The sequence below is a fragment of the Canis lupus genome, chromosome X (assembly GCF_003254725.2).
Source record: "Canis lupus dingo isolate Sandy chromosome X, ASM325472v2, whole genome shotgun sequence".
In the NCBI taxonomy this organism is placed as follows: domain Eukaryota; kingdom Metazoa; phylum Chordata; class Mammalia; order Carnivora; family Canidae; genus Canis; species Canis lupus.
This window is the reverse complement of record NC_064281.1, coordinates 17,960,715-17,980,611: the sequence shown is the minus strand read 5'-3', so window position 1 is coordinate 17,980,611 and position 19,897 is coordinate 17,960,715. Positions and strand designations below refer to the sequence as shown.

General features: G+C 39.4%; 1 protein-coding gene across 5 annotated transcripts in view; it reads right to left on the bottom strand.

Annotated features, from left to right (window-relative positions):
* Positions 1 to 19,897, bottom strand: part of PHEX (phosphate regulating endopeptidase X-linked) — a 209,739-nt gene that overhangs the window by 12,876 nt on the left and 176,966 nt on the right. For 4 of the 5 annotated variants that reach the window (XM_035711932.2, XM_035711933.2, XM_025438587.3 and 1 more), the window contains 3 exons: positions 13,888 to 13,942; positions 8,318 to 8,385; positions 4,674 to 4,804 (listed from right to left, as the gene is read on the bottom strand). In XM_035711932.2, the coding sequence (XP_035567825.1) occupies positions 4,674 to 4,804; positions 8,318 to 8,385; positions 13,888 to 13,942 (254 nt within the window). The remainder of the gene's footprint in view (positions 1 to 4,673; positions 4,805 to 8,317; positions 8,386 to 13,887; positions 13,943 to 19,897) is intronic. The other variant, XM_049107511.1, reaches the window with a different exon arrangement.

The window sequence follows — 19,897 nt, the reverse complement described above, 5'->3', positions numbered from 1 at the left end:
TTTTTTAAAAAACAGTGTTTGTGTTCTTTCAAGTCATTAATTTTGTGGTGATTTGTGATAGCAGCAACATGAAATCTATACACTCTGCTCTAAACTTTAAATCCATGGATCCTACCTACCCACTCTTGACTTTTAAACTAGCCCAAGTATCAAGTAATACCACAAGTAATATCACCCAGGTATCAAGTAATACCAATGGATAAAAACAAAGTGATTGCAAAAAACATTTCTTTCTGCAATCACCCAGAATGCTTCTGTCCCCCAAAGTTCCCACTCCTGCTCTCACATACATTCTTTCTTTTATGACAATCCCACAAGGTAAGTGCTGTTACCACCACCCTTGTCTAACAAAGTGGGAAAGAAAAGCTCAGAGAGTGGAACAGATGTTGTCAGTATTACACCAGAACCCTTTTTTCCACCAACACTGAGCACCTATTACTATGACTGCTGCAAGCTCAAAAGATTAAGCTTAGCTTAGGGGAGCTGCGTCACCGAAGATTCCTGGGAGGTGATCCCCTACCTACCTCTCAGCAACTGACCAATGTGCACTTAGAATTGTCTAGCCTCTTACTCACCACAATTACTGTGGTGCGATTCAGGCTCCAAAACCTTCTATGGGATCAGGCCGAGGCTAAACTCCTGAAACCAGCATGTTTTCCTCATCCTCTTATAGGTTTCTCCTGAAACTGCTTCCTAAATAAGTCACCTAAGGAACCCCTTCTTGGGTTTTGCTTCCAGTGAACCTTCCCTAAGAGTGATTAAATGAAGCACCCACATTTCACAGGGATTCAAACCCAAGCAGTTTGTCTCCAGAGTCTGGTAATATGCTAGCTTCTCAAGTCAAGACTGCTCTTGACTCCTGTGCTTCTATTTATATCCACTCACACTCGAATTTAATCTCCTTCCTGGTTCCTCTAAGCTTTATCAAAATTGGAGGTTTGGAGAATAGCCTCGCCCCTCTGGGTCCTCCCACTCTAGAGCACCTCAGTAGACCATATTGGCCATAGGTTTGCCTCTCAAGACTCAGGAGCTGCTAACAGTCTGCTGTGGCACTCTACTGGAGCTCTCTCCAGTTCACTGCAAAGGATTCAGGCATAGAGGACCAACATCCCCAAACAGAGCCAGAAAATAAAGCACAGTCCTTTATATCCACAAAGGAAGCCACTCTCTTTTCTCTGGGAACAAGACTAAAGCTGTTTTCTGACAGTTGATTGGATTGATGCCAACACAGGCATCCCCTTTCTATCATCCTTGTGACAAAGCACACATTTGCTGGTAGTTTCGGTATCTGACATTTTAGCTCAAATGGATGCTGTAGAATAGTCTTCCCACCAACACACCATCTAGGAGTAAAATGAACTTAAAATAAGAGAATGACAGCATGATATGGAGGGAAGAATATAGATCTTGGAGTCACACCAATCTAAATTCTAATCTAGACTCTACTATGGGTTTTATCTCTTTGAGCCTCAGTTTTCTTATACATAAATGGGCCAGCAATATGTACACCTTTGAGAACCAGTATGAGGATTAAATTTGTTTCAGATAACTGAAAAGTCTACCGCCCAAGTCTGCATATAACAATCATCAGGAAATATGCATTCCCTTCATCCAAGAAAACTGTTCTAATAGTGCTTTTTGTTCGGTTTGTTTTTTTCCAGCCCCAAAGTCTTTGGCTTTGTTTTTCCCTAGGATGGGGTGCCTTTGAGTATACCACAAAGAAGTAATAATATTAGCTATAATGCATTGCATGTCAGACATTATGATGCTGGTCCTGTACCCAATTTCAGTCATTTAATTCTTTAAACAAATGACTGAGTTCAGAAAGAGTGACCTATTTCACAGATGAAGACTCTGAGATTCAGGAATGTTAAGCAACTGTCCCAAATTCACAAAACTTGTAATTGGTTGAATCAAGATTTGAACCTCTGTCTGACTCTAGAACCCCTCCTCTATGCTTTTCTTGAAGCAAAATATATTCAAGATGTATTTTCACAATTTGATAGTCTTTGAATTGAAAACAGATAAGCAGAAGCACCTATTTCAGGTCTTCTCATGACATAGTTGTAGATCTTTTAAAAATATATGGGTAGAGACATGACTTTCCAGAACAGTGATGAAAGAGCTAGAGATACTATTCAAGGATATAGCCTCTGGTTTCTCTGCCTGGACAAGGAGTGGTGTTCCTGGTGTTCAATATGGTTGAAGAATCAGGAAGACCGTCAGTTCTATGTGGTCTCTTGCTTCTTTTTTTTTTAATTTTTATTTATTTATGATAGTCACAGAGAGAGAGAGAGAGAGAGGCAGAGACATAGGCAGAGGGAGAAGCAGGCTCCATGCACCGGGAGCCCGATGTGGGATTTGATCCCAGGTCTCCAGGATCGCGCCCTGGGCCAAAGGCAGGCGCCAAACCGCTGTGCCACCCAGGGATCCCCAGGTCTCTTGCTTCTGTTACATGCTGTCCCCTTGACTACACAAATTAGGAGCATAGTGTGTGCCTGTGTATTTTAGAGTAAAGGCTTCCTGCAGATCCATATCCTACCAACAATTCTTCATTATTGCTCTCTTATTGTCAGATCCAACAAGAGAAATCTACTTCTATTTTTAAGATTTTATTCATTCATTCATTCATTCATTCATTCATGAGAGACATAGAGAGAGAGGCAGAGATATAGGCAGAGGGAGAAGGAGACTCCCTGTGGGGAGCCTGATGTGGGACTCCATCCCAGGACCCCAGGATCACGACCTGAGCGAAAGGCAGAGCTCAACTAGTGAGCCACCCAGTTCCTAAGACATCTATTTCTTGTAATTATGAAAGCAGGGGCAGCAAATGCAATAAAAAAAGAACTACAAGAAAATATTAATAGTAGGGAGAGGGCATGAAAACCTGATCAAACCAACAAAATAAGGAAAACAAAAAAGAAGTAAAAATAATTTGCAGGAAATAAAATATATAGTGAAAACTATACAATTGTATTGGAAAACTTAAAATGAGCCAAACAGATAAAAAGACATACCATGTTCTTGAACAAGAAGACTATATCATAAAAATGCCAATTCCATACACTGAATATTATTTACCTTAGAATCCCAATGGGATTTTCTTTGGGGGACAGGGTGATAATAGGTAATATGATCTTGGACCATATACAGAAGTATATTTGCCTGAGAATGGCCAAGCACATAAAGGAAGAAAAGTGAGGGAAAGCTTGTATTGACAGATACCAGAACAATCCATATATCCATGGTAATGAGACCTTGGTGTAGAAACCAACAAACAGACCAGCAGAATAGAATACACAATCTAAAAATGGATGTCAATATATAGGAGATTTCTAAAATTTGACAAACATTCAATTCAGTGAGAAAAAATGTCTTTTAGTCAATGATATTGGATCAATTGGCTATCCTTTTGGAAGAAAAGTGAACTCTCACATTAAACCCCATAAAAAAATGTTTTACATGCAGGAAGATTCAAATGTAAAATAACAACAAAAACCTTTCCAGAAGAGCCAAGAGGCTATATATATGATATAGAATGGAAATGCAGAAACTATTTTTTAAGAGAAATAGGTATCTTTGGCTCTATAGAAATGTTTACTTTTCGTATGTCAAAAGATGCCATACATAAAGTCCAATGGATGCATAATATATCTGGGAGAAAACACTGTAATGTGAAGGACAAAATTTTAACATCTGTAATATTTTTTAAAGTTCTCATATATTGGTGAGAAAATAACTGAATAAGTAAATGCTCCTTCATGTATCACTGGTGGGAATATGAATATAGTAACTTGTTGGTGACAGGAGGAATTTCTCCTTGGTGGACATAAAGGATATGTACATAATGAGAGTTACAGCAGCACTTGCTGTGGGAAAAGAAGTGGAGACAAAGTGTGACCTCTCTCAATAAGAGGTTAGGTGACTATGTTAGAGTATGTTCCCACTGTGGACTTCTAGGCAGCCACTGAAAACCATTAGCTAAAGGAGTTTGTGGTGTGTGTCTTTTTCTGGGTGAGCACGGAAAGAGTGTAGCAAGGTGATTCAGATGAATGACAGGTAGGGAAGAAAAGAGTGCCAAGAGGGGGTGAAGGCAAGGCAAGAAAGGAACAAAATTTAATGCACACAAATGGCGTGTAAAAAATTTCATTCTTGCCTTCATGGAAATGTATGCATGTAAATATAATAGAAAATAAACATTTTAAAAGTACATTTCTTTTGTTCAAAGTTCTATAACATCTCTTAACCGATTCAGTCATTAATTCAAATTAGTGAGATTTATTTCAATGAGTTAAACTTAAGTAGTAATTTGGAAGGAAATTTTTAAAAATGATAGGGAGTATAGATTCATAAGAATGTTATTGTTTATGTTTACTGCAATATTTTTTACATTTATCTAAATCTAGGAAAACAAACTAATGTTTAGGCCTGTGATACTCAAATTTGAGCTTGTATCAGAGTCAAGTCACCTGAGGGCTTATGAAAAGACAGACTGCCTGAAGACCAGTGCCCCGCTCCCTCCCTCCAGGATTCTGGGTCAAGAGGGCTGAAGTAAGCCTCAAGAATTTGCATTTCATTTTTTTTTAGATTTTATTTATTTATTTGAAGAGAGAGAGAGAGGGAGAGAGAGAACAAGCAGGAGGAGCAGCAGAGGGAGGGAGAGAAGTACTTACATTTAAGCCAGCTTTCCTCCAATAATAGTTGCTATATTGGTTAACCATGCACTTGGTTTTTTCTTTAAACTTTTCTTCTGAGTCAGTAGACCACCAAGGATCCAGGTTTCCATTTTTATCATATTTTCTACCTAGCCAAAAGGAAAGTTAAAAGATATTTGTATTACTTGCGTTCTAGGATTTTTATGGTTTCTGGTCTCATATTTAGATCTTTAATCCATTTTTAATTTATTTTTATGTATGCTGTAAGAAAGCAGTCCAGTTTCTTTCTTTTTCATGTTGCTCTTCAGTTTTCCCAGCACCATTTGTTGAAGAGACTGTCTTTTTCCCACTGGATACTCGTTCCTGCTTTGTCAAAGATTAATTGGCCATATATTTGTGGAATCATTTCTGGGTTTTCTATTCTGTTCCATTGATCTATGTGTTTATTTTTGTGACAGTATCATACTGTTTTGATGACTAAAGCTTTGTACTATAGCTTAAAGTCTGGAATTGTGATGCCTCTGCTTTGCTTTTCTTTTTCAAGATTGCTTTGGCTATTCAGGGTTTTTTGTGGTTCCATACAAATTTTAGGATTCTTTGCTCTAGCTCTGTGAAAAATGCTGGTGATATTTTGATAGGGTTTACACCATCTTTCCAAAAACGACATCTACATGCCCAACAGACACATGAAAAGATGCTCAACATCACTCATCATCAGGGAAACGAAAATCAAAACTCCAATGAGCTATCACCTCACACCTGTCAGAATGGCTAGTATCAAAAAGACAAGCAATAGCAAGTGTTGGTGAGGATGTGGAGAAAAAGGAACACTCCTGCACTGTTGGTGGGAATGCAAACTGGTGCAGCCACTGTGGAAAACAGTAGGGAGGTTCCTCAAAATGTTAAAAATAGAGCTACCCCACAATCCAGCAACCACACTCCTGGGTATTTACCCAAAGAATACAAGAACACTAATTCGAAGGGATACATGTTTATAGCAGCATTGTTTAATGTTTATAGCAGCATTATCTACAATAGCCAAATTATGGAAGCAGCCCAAGTGTCCATCGACAGATGAATGGAATGAATGGATAAAGAAGTGGTGTGTGTGTGTGTGTGTGTGTGTGTGTGTGTGTATTATTACTCGGCCATGAAAAAGAATGAGATCTTGCCATTTGCAATGACAGAGATAGAGCTAGGGAGTATATGCTAAGTGAAATAAGTCAGAGGAAAACAAATATCGTGTGATTTCACTCATATGTGGAATTTAAGAAACAAATGAGCAAAGGGGGGTTGAAGAGAGGCAAATCAAGAAACAGATGCTTAACTCTAGAGAACAACCAGATGGTTACCAGAGAAGAGGGGCTGGTTGCATGGGTGAAATAGGTGATGGAGATTAAGGAGTGCACCTGGGATGAGCAGAGGCTGATATAAGGAGTGTTGAATCACTGTATTGTATACCTGAAACTAACATTACACTATATGTTAACTAACTGGAATTTAAATAAAAACTTTTAAAAAGAAATCTGTATTATTTATGGAAACTAATTTCTTCATTTTCCCTTTCCCTCAATTCAACAGACCTTGAAAAAGCAGTCCCAGTAGCAAGGGTCACTCCTGGAAGCAGCTCCCACCTCCTCACCACTGTCACAAGTTAATTGTAAAAGGCAGTGTGGAGGGGAGAAAGAGGTTTAAAGAAGTTCTTTCCTTCTAAGCAACAAAGAACATTCTAAAAATAAGATTCATCAACTTATGGCATGTACACTGTGAACCAATCTTGAATTCTTTATTTTCACCTGATATGACCGAAAATGTTCTCTAGATTATGAAATGAAATGGTTTCATTCAGAAAGCCCATGGAGGGAGGTGGAGCACCACTACCAGTGAAATTCCAAACGATCCATAGGCCCAGCCTAGTGAGTCATTCACACTGTGAGACCACAGCCCCTGACTCAGCCTTATAGGAACGTATTTCCTCCACAGTGCTAGGAGCTGAGAGACACATAAAACCTCTGTTATGAATCATCCCACAGCCACCAGTGTGCATAGAAGGCCCATCTGTCCTGCTGTGACAAGGAAGGTTGCTCCAAAAAAGAGAACTTGGAACCAGAATGGAAATCTCCAAAACATAATGGAAAAAAAGATTAATTCTACATGTTGTTTTTTGCTACAGGCTCACTCTCTGTTTTGGCTATACCCTTCAAAAAAAGTTTGAGTAGATTTGGACTATCGTTTATATTCAAGATTACTATTGGTTTAAATTTAATTATGCAAAGAACTCTTCACTGGGCTTATACAAAAGTCCACAAAGCAAATTGAAATAATCCAAAGCTCTTTGGCAAGGGTGGATGCCACTACCAACACCCCAAGGAGAGCATGGAGTCACTGTCCTCCACACACTATCCAACCAATCATTAAACAGTTACTAGGTATGTAGTTAACCATGTAACTCTCTGTTCTAAGTATTGGTTACAGAATGCAATTGCCATCATTAGATCATGTCCTCTGAGAATGGCTCCAGAAGGCCTCCAAAAGATTCAGGAGGAGAACTGTACTTCATATTTCCCAGGAAGAAGGCCCCAGAACCAAGAGATCACTACTGGGTTATGTTTCTTAGCTAATATCCTCATCTTAGATAAACATGCAAAGATAGAAAGTGTAGCTCTGGAGATTGTGATGACTATAAAGCAGCTACGTTTTAATAGGGAGGGGAGACACCAGAGAAATAGAAACCCTAAGTGACTCAGGAAGGGCTGCTGGGAGCACAGGAAGAACTGTCCAGAAGGAGAAGAACCAAAAGAGTCTGGCCCTGGTGTAGGCATCCAGGAAAGGATGTTGGAGACCCCACAAGCTTGGAAGAAAGAGGTCCCTCTACACAACCTTGCCTTGTGCCAGCCAGCTTCTTGAATCTGCCATACAATCATAATTGTAATTTGTGGCTAATTCATAAATTTTAGACATTTCATGTGACTCTCAATAATGCTCAAAGGTAAAGGCGAAAGGAGTGTTGATGAAAAATGATGACTCTCAAAGGGTGCTAATTTCAGTAGTTTATGTCATACTCTGTTCTTGTGCTTAAATGTCATCAGGATACATAGCATATTCTTATATATTATACATTATTAGGAAAGTGTAGCCTTTTAACAAAATTCTGAATATATGCCAGGATAGAGAAAAACAGAGCTTAAGCATTGCATAATCCTTGCAATAGTATAATGGGATAAGGCAGCCAAGCTCCAGAGTCCTAACTGGGTGAGTCCTAACTTGGCAGCATTTATAATCATCTTGGGAGCAGAGCTCACACCTCCAGGGACAGCATCTCAAGATGGTGAATAAAAAAATGACAAAGGGGAGAAGCTATGAAGCAATTCGTGTAACACTCGTGGCAGCTATAGCAATCTGATCTAAATGCAAAGCTAATTTCACTGAAATTACAAGGTCTTTTTTTTCATGCTAGCCCATCACCAATGGGAACAATTATTTATTTATGGCAAGCTATCACAGCAAGACATGGGAGAAAGTTTTCAATCAGCAATCATACTGCTTTGGATAATCTTCAGTCTATGATGATGCCACTATGCAAAGATAATAGCAACAATTAACATCCATATCATCAACATTATCATAAAAGTGGCAGCTTATACAACGGAACCAGTACTTACCATTATTATCAAATCCATGTGTAAATTCATGTCCAACAATTACTCCTATAGCTCCATAACTCAGAGATCTATGGTGTAAATATGTAATTTGGAGAAAATTACAAGCATGAATCTCAGAGTATAATCCTTTGATTTTCTTCAGTGAAAGCCAAGATAATCTGTTTTCTAGTAACCACAGTAATAACAACTTAATAACCACACCCACAAAATTATTTTTTAAAAAATCTAAACACACCCTTCTTTCTCATTGAAATGGGCAAAGAAAATAAATTCTAATACTGTCACTATGATCCTATGTAGGATTTTAGGGATATGAAAGAGAAAATTTCTAAAGTCCCTTCCAGCCCTAAGGTTTCCTATGATTCTGTATCTGCTCTAGCCAGTTTATATCTATAAACATTCAAAGCAACAGCAGGGTTTGAAAAGATCCTGCCAGTAAACATACCATTTATTTTTTTTATCTGAGAACCTGTTGAAAAATCACTATAGGGGCACCTGGGTGGCTCAGTTGGTTAAGCAGCTGCCATCAGCTCAGGTCATGACCCCAGAGTCCTAGGATCCAGCCCCACGTTGAGTCCCACATTGGGGGGGGGCGGTTCTTGCTCAGCACGGAACCTGCTTCTCCCTCTGCCACTCACCCTGCTTGTGCTTGCTCTCTCTCTCTCTCTCTCTCTCTCTCGTCAAATAATAAATAAAATCTTTAAGAAAATCACTGTAGACTCAGAAGTTAGAAGTTAGTTTCCCAAATGTAATCTTAAAAAAGTAACAGATTGAAAGGGATCACTGCTTTCAAAGGTAGTTGCATCCCCTTGCTTCTGTGACAGACAAGCTCACAAGTGAATGGCAATGATCCTTAAGCCTTAACCAGGTTTGGAAATTGCAGAATTGTGAGCCAAGAGTGGTTGTTCGGTAGCACTTGGTCAGGTAGCCATACATAACTGAAACAGAGTATATAAAGGATAAATGAAGAAATCCATAAGGAGGCTTCTGGATGTGCGTGTGTGTCTGAGACCCTCTCTCTCAACTACAAGTTCCATGAAGGCCAAACCCTTATCTACTTGATCACTGCTAAATTCTCTGTACCTAGTATACAGTAAGAAAGCAACAATGATTTAACTAATCAGTTAATTAACTTTACCATTTCAAGGAAGTGATAGGTCTACATGTAACTTATTTTAGTTATTTAACATGTAGATGAGAATTAAAGACAATTTAAAATCCTTGTTATGAGGATTCTTTCTGAGATTCGCAATTATGCTAAAAATATTTCACAGTTGGCGCCTGACAAGTGACATCAAAGTCACCCGGGCAAATGGAAAGGACCCATAAGTGGGAAGAACGAAAATTTTTGAAGCAACATGTTATTACAGGACATAATGATCCTTAACATGCTAATTGTTTGTCTCAACTATACCCAAGGAAGTGCTGGAAGATTTAATTTTTCCCCTTGGTGGCAATTCTTCCCTTTGTTATTTCTTTCCTGCAAGGTAATTTGCATTTGAAAAAACGCTTCCTACTGTTTTTACATCATTGCAAACCTTCATTAAGGAAGTAAGAGTAAAATTATGCATTTCAATCATGGAGCTCTCATGGCAGTGTGGGACAAACTTATAATTTTACATAGTGCTGGTTTCTGCAGCAGGAGCTATCACTATGCAGCCTGTAACATTGCCCCTTTTTTATGCCTTTCAGCCCTGGGCAGAGTACTCAGTCCTCTACAACCCCTGGTCAATGCTGGTGACTGGACAGACCTAGGGAATGAACAATGGAAGCTTATAGCAACTGCTCTGCAATAAATGTCCCTTAACAGGGGCTGCTCCAATGAGCTTCCTATTTGCAAAGGGTAATAAAGAATTCAGAAAATGACTGAATCACTGTAAGTTCCAATTCTCAGTCTCATAATCATGATCCTTTGGACAGGGGACAAGAAAAAGTAATTTTATGTGACTGAGCCTTAGAATGATAATGTTTCATAATGCTGAAGTCACATCTTCCATTTCGTCAATGGACATTACTAAATGAGCATGCCATAAAAATAAATAAATAAACTCAAATGCCGTTTAAAATGTGACTGGCTGGCCAGAAACAAGAAGACTGTTGCAGAGAAAAATCGAGCCTTTCAAAAGTGAAATGGAAAAAATGACAATTTTTCCACCTACTCAATCTCTCTCGTGTTCTCACTACCCCATGGGTTTAACGTATGCACTGGATTTTGCTGTCAACAAGAGGACAGCCAGGCCGCTGCCTGCAGCAACCATGATTTCACGCTGTCAACAAGTAAGGGCTACTCTGTGCCTGATTCAGAAATTCATTAAAATCTCTGATTTGAAAGCAGCTTTCAGGTTATCTACTTCGACTCCTTAGCAGAGGCATGGGCTTCCTTTATAAAAATCCATTCCAATAGTCATAGGACTTCTCCTGGGATTTCCAATGACCAGGAGCTCACGAGGAGGACCATTTCCTTTTCAGATGGTTCTAAATAAAACAGCTCTCCCTAACACTGATCTGCAGTCTCCTTCCTTTGTCTTCTACCTACTGGTCGCCGATAATCTCTATCTGAATACCCTCTGACCACACCCCACCACCCCCACCGAACACAGTAAATTGTCTGCTGCCTTAACTCTCCTTCAAAAATGTGAAGACACTTATAGGGTTCCCCTTCAAGTGTCCTCAAGTTCTTTCAATTGTTTTTCTTCAACTGTGAATTCTAGACCAGCATTTTCCAAAACACAAGGAAAGGGGAGACTTCAGGAACCTCTGGCTTAAACACATCTAAGTGTTTCTTTCTTACAGAGAACTGCTTGCACATTTTTATGCTGCTGAGTATTGTAATTCTCCAAAACAAAAGGGAGGATGACTTACCTCTGTTACTACTTCGTGGAACACACAATTTGGGATGTTGTCTTAGGCTACTTATGATCCTGATCCTTTCTTCTAGAAACAATGTAGCTTGTCCTTGTCCCCATAATTAGACTCAACAATCAGGGAAGGACTAAGCTAACCAGTGAGAACACAAAGGATACCTACTCCCTGGGTCTGGAGGCTATCCATCCAAAACAGATGTATGGGAAGCCATCTGACTGGACTGTGATGCTCATGTCTTCAGCATCTCCATCTTTCCAATGCCACATACCCCAAAGATGCTTAATAATTATTCATTAAGCAGCTATCATAATAGAGGATGGAAGGCTTCAGTGAGGACACAGAACTTCCTTAGGGAAAAAATACAAATCTCTCTCTCCCACTCAAGTATCAAACATGGCTCAGCATAGGGCTGCACTCATAGACACTAATATTATTTCCGAGGTTTCTATGATTTTGACTTTTAGATCAGAAAATCATGTTCACAGACCCAATAAACACATTCACTGAATCAGTAACTTTAAAACCTAATCAGACTATTTCCAAGTCTCTAGGTGCATAACCACAATAACGGAAGCTCAGTTGAACTGCTAAAGACAAGCAGAATCAAAGAATCCTAGGACATGTTTAGTTTGAAGGAAACCTAGAGGATATTTAACCTAGATCTTTAGTTTTCTAGAAATATATGTAAATTTTTAATCTGAATGATAGGGAAAATCAATTCCAACTATCTGAACGCTAATAAAAAAAACTTTGCAGCTGAGGTTTGGGATGATATTAATGGATTTGGTTAATACAAACAAAGAATTCTCATTTTCGCTAATAGAGTGCTTCCCTAAAGCTTTACTGATGCCAGCTCCTGGTCGCGTCGGCACTCACCGTGTATGAGCACACCAATCCAACAGCTTCCAATTGCTAACACCTGAAACTAGCTGTCTGAGGATTTGTTCTGGCTACCAGAGCCCTCTTGGTTGGGATTAGGCAACGCCAGAGACTTAATACACTTGGTGGCAGCCCTCAAATCAATGTGGGAAGGTGAGCTGGATGCTAAACAACCCGGCTCCCCAGCCACTGAGGTGGGATTATGCTGAAGCCTGTTGTACAGTTCCCCAGCAGCACCGAGCCCCAGCTGCTCACAGTGATAACAGACTGGGAAATACATAGGTCGTAGGTAGAATAATGGCACCCAACGATGTCTGCATGCTAATCCCCAGAAGCCATGAATATGTTATGACATAGCAAAAGGGAATTAAGGTTGCTGATACTCTGAGTTTAAGATAGGGAGATTACCCAGGATTATCTGGGTACACCCAATATACTCACCGGGGTCCTTCAAAGTGGAGGAGAAGCCAGAAGAGGACAGTCAGAAGGAGAGGTGACTATGGATCTATGGTCAGGGCAATGCAACGTTGCTAGTTTGGAAGATGGAAGAAAGGCCATGAACCAAGGAATGGGGGCCAACTCTAGAGGCTAGAAAAGGCAAGGAAATAAATTCTTCCCTACAGTTTACAGAAAGGAATGCAGCTGTGCCAACATCTTGTGTTTAGCCCAGTGAGACCCAGGGTGGACTTCTGACCTACCGAACTATAAGCTAATGAATTGGTTTTGTGTTAAGCCATTAAGTTTGTCCTAATTCTGGAAGCCATAGAAAACTCATACAACACAATTTATTGGCTTCCTTCCCTCCCTGTCTGCCATCTCTGCTCCCCTGCTGGTGTTTTCTGCTGTCACCTCTCAAAAGAACTCCTTGAACTCAAATCCTTGTCATAGGGTCTGCTCTTGGGGAAGTCCAAATCAAAATATTGCTACCACATCTCTCGTATGTTTATATGTATGTGATCCCATATGTTTTTAACCTATAAAATATCTCAACTGTCATTTGTCCAAACCGAAACACAAGACCCTAAACTTCTAAAAGCAAGACTAAATTTTCAGCATATTAAAGCACCAGAGCATACAAAGCACATAATAAAAGTGGTGATATTACCAACAATTAATATTATCAGAATTCCCACTATGTAAATTCTTAATTAACTAAGTCCACAATCTGTTGGTATTAATGACCTTTAATATCTCTAACTCCAGAGACTGTCAATTTTTGACCTATTGTATAACTACCCAGATTATATTTCTAAAGACAAATTTGATTATCTTTATTTGTTCAAAACCTTCTATATTTTCTACTGCTTGTTAATGTCCAGGCTCCCTACCTGGCACTCACAGCCCTCCAATATCAAATATCAAACTTCTTTCCCAGATGTCTTTTCCACTACTTCCCTTCATATACTACTTGGACCAGACAAACCAAAATCTTTGCTATTCTGTACACACTTTTCTTTTCTCTTCTTACATGATTTCTTCCATTTCTTCCATGGGTTAGACCCCGCACCATCAACTCAAGTCCCAACAATCCTTGAAGGTCCAAATATTTGTACCATGAGTCAATGCACAAGTGAATAAATGCATAAGAATGAAAGCTCCATGTGTAGAAGTTGCCTCTCCTATCCAGTCATACACTCTGATAAAAAGAACAGGAAAACAAATACCTAAACGACAAAAGCAGGACTGACCCACACCTGGTTCTGCACCATCTCTGTGCTGAACAACCACTGGCTTTGTTTGTTTTTGTGACTTTATATCCTATTCTCTGCCAAACCAGCACGTCTCCCTTACTTATCAATAACTGGCTTCTTCACTCATTTACTTACCGAGGATATTCTGTTCCCCAAAAAAAAGGTTTCTGGAGCTCTCCTGCTGGAAACCCTGGGAGAAAGACAAAATTGTAAGGGATACAGAGATTGATTCAACAATGAGCACCTGGTTCAAGCTTTAGTCTGGAGGTTTCAAAGGCCCATCTGAAAGGTCCTCCTTGTGGAACTGGGAGCACTTTTCACAGATTCAACTGTTGCCAAAATTATATTAATTCAACGGAGTTTGAAATAAGTGCATCACATTAGTTTCGAGGAAACCACTTTGCATGAATACACTACTGGCACTGTCCAGCCTGCTGTGAACTGGGCTCCTTCATACAGTATGTGCAGGAGACTTCCGGCTATCCAGACGCTTCCCCCGATACTGAAAGGGCCAGCTACATGGATATGCAGCCTATGCTGTCAAAGGGGCCCCCCTAGGTGCCCCATTTGCCTGCAGCATTCTTGATACTACCCAGAAACACAGAACTCCCCTAGGCCCACAATGTAAGTTCAGTGAGACTCAAAATGAGTACAAGGTAAGCATGTCACATCTAGGATTGAGTAGATGGAGCCTTGGATAGCCCCAAAAGGGCTCTTTCCATTGGGACCAGGATTTGCTTTGATCACCAAAAGAAAGGCAATGGCATTCTAAGCAACATGAATGACCAGAGCCTTATCATACCCTTTCTTATTTTTGTTACTTTCCTGTATTAACTGAAAATTACATAGAAGGAAAGGGAAAGACAAGGCGACCCCTAGTTCCTTTCCCTTTCAGTCCTCCCTTACTCATCAGCAAGCCAGAAGTAGCAAGGGTGAATAGAATGTATGTGCATTAAGAAATAACATAAAAGCAGGCAGGTTAGCTTCGTGCAGCGTTTCCACTGTCCTGGTGAGAACAAAGTATATGTGCATGTTTAAGCTACAAAATACAAACTGTATAATTTTGGTGATTTGGTGATTCCACACGCATGTCAAAAGCTCTTATATTTTAATTTAAAACTAACATTGTACAGGTGAACAGTAAAATTATGCTGAGGACTTAGAATTTTTATTTTTCTTACAACTTACAATGACATTAAATTGCAAATAAAATTGACAAGTCTAGAGAAAGAGAGGTCATGGAAGGCAGGCCAAAGCTTCATACCTGAGCACCTTTAACTGCTCTTCTTCTTGCTTTCTGAACAGGGGGCCCCATATTTTCATTTGGCATTGGGCCTTACAAATTATGCAGCTGGCTTTGTGCAGACGAGTGGGAGAAATGCTTTGCTTTGGTATTGCAGCTCACCACCAAATTTTGCACCCTGGGCTGATCCTAAGAGCTACATTCATAAATCCTAACAATCAGGAAAGAAGACACAACAGAGAGGGAGAGAGGGAGAGAGAGCAAGCACAGCCTTCTGCAGTGTCCTTGCCTGCTTCAGAGCCACTGCTCTAGCTCCCGTGAGACTGAAAGCTCTTTTATGAGTTAAAATGTTTTCTCTTCACTCTCCCTCTCAACATTCTACCTCCTTGCCATGAGAGGATACTATGACACTAGGAGGAGAAGTGAGGGCAGGAAAGCAAGTTCTTAATTTAGAAGTGAAATGTTAATTCTATATACCTATTCTTTATATTTTCTTAATATCAGTTTGAGATTTCAAGGTACAAAAACCTCACTGCAAAACAGAGAAGGATCCAGCTAGTGGTTCTCTGTCTTCCTGCTGCTTTCATATAGAGGAAGACGCATGACTCTGAAGGGGCAACATCATATTAATCTTCATAATTTTTAAACTTCCTTATTTTTTTTTGCATCTTGACATCAATATTCCATCCTCTTTTTCGGTGATCACTTTTAGTAAGTCATTCTAACTTGGAGATATATATGCAAGTATATATTACATATATATGCAAATCACAGTGTTTATACGAAAGTCTCTTCTCACACAATAAATCGTCAAAAGCCAATGATATTTCCTAATAAGAACAATGATCATAAACCAATGTGATCTAATTATGAAATCATTATGGCTTTCCTGCCTGGTACTGTGCCCAGCTGGAAGCATTTATGTCCACTGCCAACCTCTTTACAGGAAGACATCTGACACCTGCATGTGCCTCCATTTCTGCGGCTTTTGCTGCGAGAGGCCCCACACTCGCAGGCCACAGCCATCACACGCCTCTGATCAGCTGTGTCTACTCAGCTTGTCGGGGCCATGGAACCCTACACTGATCAACACAAGAATCTGATGCCCTCAGGGCTGTTTTGCTGAAGAATGGCTTCACAGTGTAAGCTGCAGTTCTGGAGGTGTCAACTGGCCAGAGTGATAGATCAAAGCCCAACAAGGCCAACTCAGCATCTTATCTCATGAAGTGGATACACTGTATTTGCCAAAGGTAGAAAAAGAAAAAATAACTAAATAAACAGAAAGGGAATTTTCTCTTCTCTCCCTTTTAAATAGGCTTTTCTTGTTTGTTTGTTATTTTTTTTTGGCAAATCTATTTTATTTCCTTTTCCACCCATCTCAGCCTCTGCTTCACCAGTTTCACACTTTTAAAGCTTTTTTTCTTTTTAAGCTCCTTTTTCTATCAGTTTATTTATGGGAGGCATCCTCACAATGTAAATGAGTGTCTATACACATACATATGCCTATATCCATATTACATATTACATACAGACACGTTATGCATACAAACATACAGATACATATACATCTGAGAGGAGAGAGGGAGGGAGAGGAAAAAGAAATGTAACTATTAGATTGGCAAAAATTAGTAAATTTAGTAATACGTAATGCTGGCCAGGGTGTAGGAAGCATGTTGGTGTGAGCATAAATTGTTGCAAGCATTTTAATGAGCAATTTAGTCATATCTTAATGCTTTAAATGCCACTTTTAAAAAATGAGTAACTACGTGACAACATGGAAAAAATATCTAAAAGATAATATGGAGTGAAAAAATATTCAGTGAAAAACCAGCATTTAGTTGTGTACATGGTCCTTTTCTGCATAATGTATCTATAAACACATGTATAGGTATGTACAGTCAGTTCTGCTCTAACACTTATATTGAAAAGGCAAATTTACTCTAAGGTGATTGACACACTGGGGGAAAAAATTGGGGCCTAAATGCAATTTCATGTTTGCTCATGTGTAATTTCGTCCTCAAGAAATGCAAAGCAAAAAATGGACCAAATGAACTGAGCCACACAGGAGTACACAAAACTCACACATCCCAACATGGACCAGTTAGTTACCTCAGTTCACCACATGTGTTAGAAACCATAGCCACCCACATCTGGTGTTAAAATTTTCCTTCTAACTTCCGATCACCCTCCTTCAACCACTATACAATAACTCATAAGCTACAAGCCTCCCAATACCCACTCCCACAAGCAAACTTCAGGTCTTTTCAACTGAATATGCCATATTCACTCTAATATTTATGTATTTACTCATTTAATAACATGCATAAGACTGTGCTATCATTTTTCTTAAGATTTCATTTATTTTTAGAGAAAGAGAAGGCAGGCAACAGTGCGAACAGGGGCAGAGGGAGAGGGAGAGAAGCAGATTCCCCACTGAGCAAGGAGCCTGTGCTATCATTTTTATTAGGCTCCTGGCTTTTGTTTTCATGTGTCATAGATAACATTTGATTGTTGTGTCCCTAACCCCATTTTTCTCATAAGCCTGTGGCTTTTATTGCACAATTTTGTATAACACAGTGATGTTTAGGAACAGATATGTCACATTGCAGCAGAGCTAACTGTATATGTACATGTGCACATCTATGTGTATATGGACACATATAGATTCCTGCCAGTGGTCCTCAAATTTTATCATGCATCAGAATCACCTAGAGGGCTTATTGAACAGATCGCTGGGCCCCACACTCGGGGTTTCTGAATTAGTAAGTCTGGAGTGGAGGCTAAGAATTTTCATCTTTAACCAGTCCCCCTGTGACGCTGAAGCTGCTGGTCTGGGAGCCACAGGTCAAGAGCCACGGCCCAATCCCTGCTTCATGTGTACTGTGGAGTCATGGCTACATATGTTCACTGCTGCATCACTATAATTGAGAAAAGTGTGCAACAAACCAGATGTCCAACAGGAGAAAATGACTTAATTATGGCATAACCTACTATGGACTGCTCTGTAGCAAATGAAAAGAGGTAGGTCTTAATATTCTAGTATGGAAAAAATCTCCAAGACGTGTTGGAAGAAAGCAAGGCACAGATACAAATGTATAAATACCATTCCTATTTTTTTTAGATAAGTACCATATCAGTGTAGCACATGAATGCAAATGCACAGTAAAGGTCTGTAAAATACATATCAAAGAGATCATAGTGGCTGCTTCTTGGAGCTAACAGGGACTTGGGGGTAGTGACTGGTTAAAGGGATTTTGGACATAAATGTATGTTGTAAATTTTAACTAGTCAAAGGTAACCAACTTGTGTAATAAAAATCAATTCTTTTAGAAATAAACGTGTATATATTATAGAAAATTCTTCTGAAGGTTATACAAAAATTGTTTACAGTTCACTAAGCTTACATAGTAGCATTCTGCTCTTACATTTGTCAACACCAGCAAATTTCATTCCTATTTCAAGCAAAAATACAAATTGTGGTTATGTAATTCAAAGACTAAAATTCGAACAAAAGATAATATTATTTTCTGGATGTTGTAATTAGCCCCATTATTTGTTAGTTCTCTTTTTCAGATCTGCGCCTGAAGCACAGGCCTGCTTTTGGCTTTCTATTTGTGTCAAACCTTCCTTTTTTGCTGGGGTCTCCCCACAATTCCCACATTAGCGAACAACGACGAACTAACCTCGAGGGTTTTCGTTTACAGGACAGACACGTTCACCAAGCAACTGACCATACTCAGTGGGCAACTAACCCAGGCAGGTTCAACTATTTGACCTTTGAAGTCACAAAGTTATATCCTAACTGTAGCTACAGCTTTCCAAGAAAACTTAAGTGCCTCGACATGTTTTCCCCAATAGACTCTCAATCGAAATGTAGATTTTAACAAAATGAAAATCCCTGTCCAGCTCCATGCACGTTCCATTACCCCTGTGTACTCTTAGCCCTCCCTACTGCCGAGGAATAAAGTAGCATATACTCCCTTTCCATGGTAGTGACACATGCTGAAAAGAGAAATCAGATAAAATGCTGGTTTAGATTGGAGTCCTTTGGTCCTAACACTCCTGAATGAATATATTCTCTTTTCCCTATATTCTTTGCATGCTTTCCTGTAACTGCCACATTAAGTTTCATACCCACAGAGGTGTATGATTCAGGAAAGTTATCATATAGCAAATATTTTAAAAGCATTACTTTCCAAAGTTTTACATTACGAGGAAGTTTGAGGGATTTATATATATATATATATTGACACTTACAAATGGGGTTATTGTAGGACCATTCTGGCCAGTCTCACACATCTTTTCCTGTTGTATCCACATTTGGTCAGATTTAACAAAATGAGAGGCCTCCAACTTTCACTTGTCAGACTTCAAAACCCAGACTGCTTCTTCCCTTTCTCTGTAGCAAACTTTTGTAAATATACTAACACAACGGAAGACAACTCAGACTCGACTAAATTTGGAAGCAGTTCATTCTTAAATTCAATCTATCTTTTGACTTCTTTAGAGGAACTAGTATTAGTGAATGTGTTCACTTAGGATCCCTCCAGGAGCCTCTGAGGCAGAAGTGGCACATCCAGAGCCAAATGATAAAGGTCAGTTCAAAAGAAGGTGAGAGGGATGGTGAGGGGGTGGGGAGGGCAGGATTCTAAAGGAGAATGTGTGGGCCAAAGTACATACTGACCTCTTTAATTCAATCTATTTCCATACTTGCTATAGCTGCTTTCTCCAGAGATGTACTTGAATTTTCCATTGAGTGCATATCTGTGTCTGTTTTTTTTTTTTTCCACTGTGGGTGTTTGCGGTATTTTTGCTAAGGGGCTGACTGTATCAATACAATGTATTATTATTTTGTCAAATAATAGGATGTTTAGTCTTTTGCATGAATTTATTGATGTACTA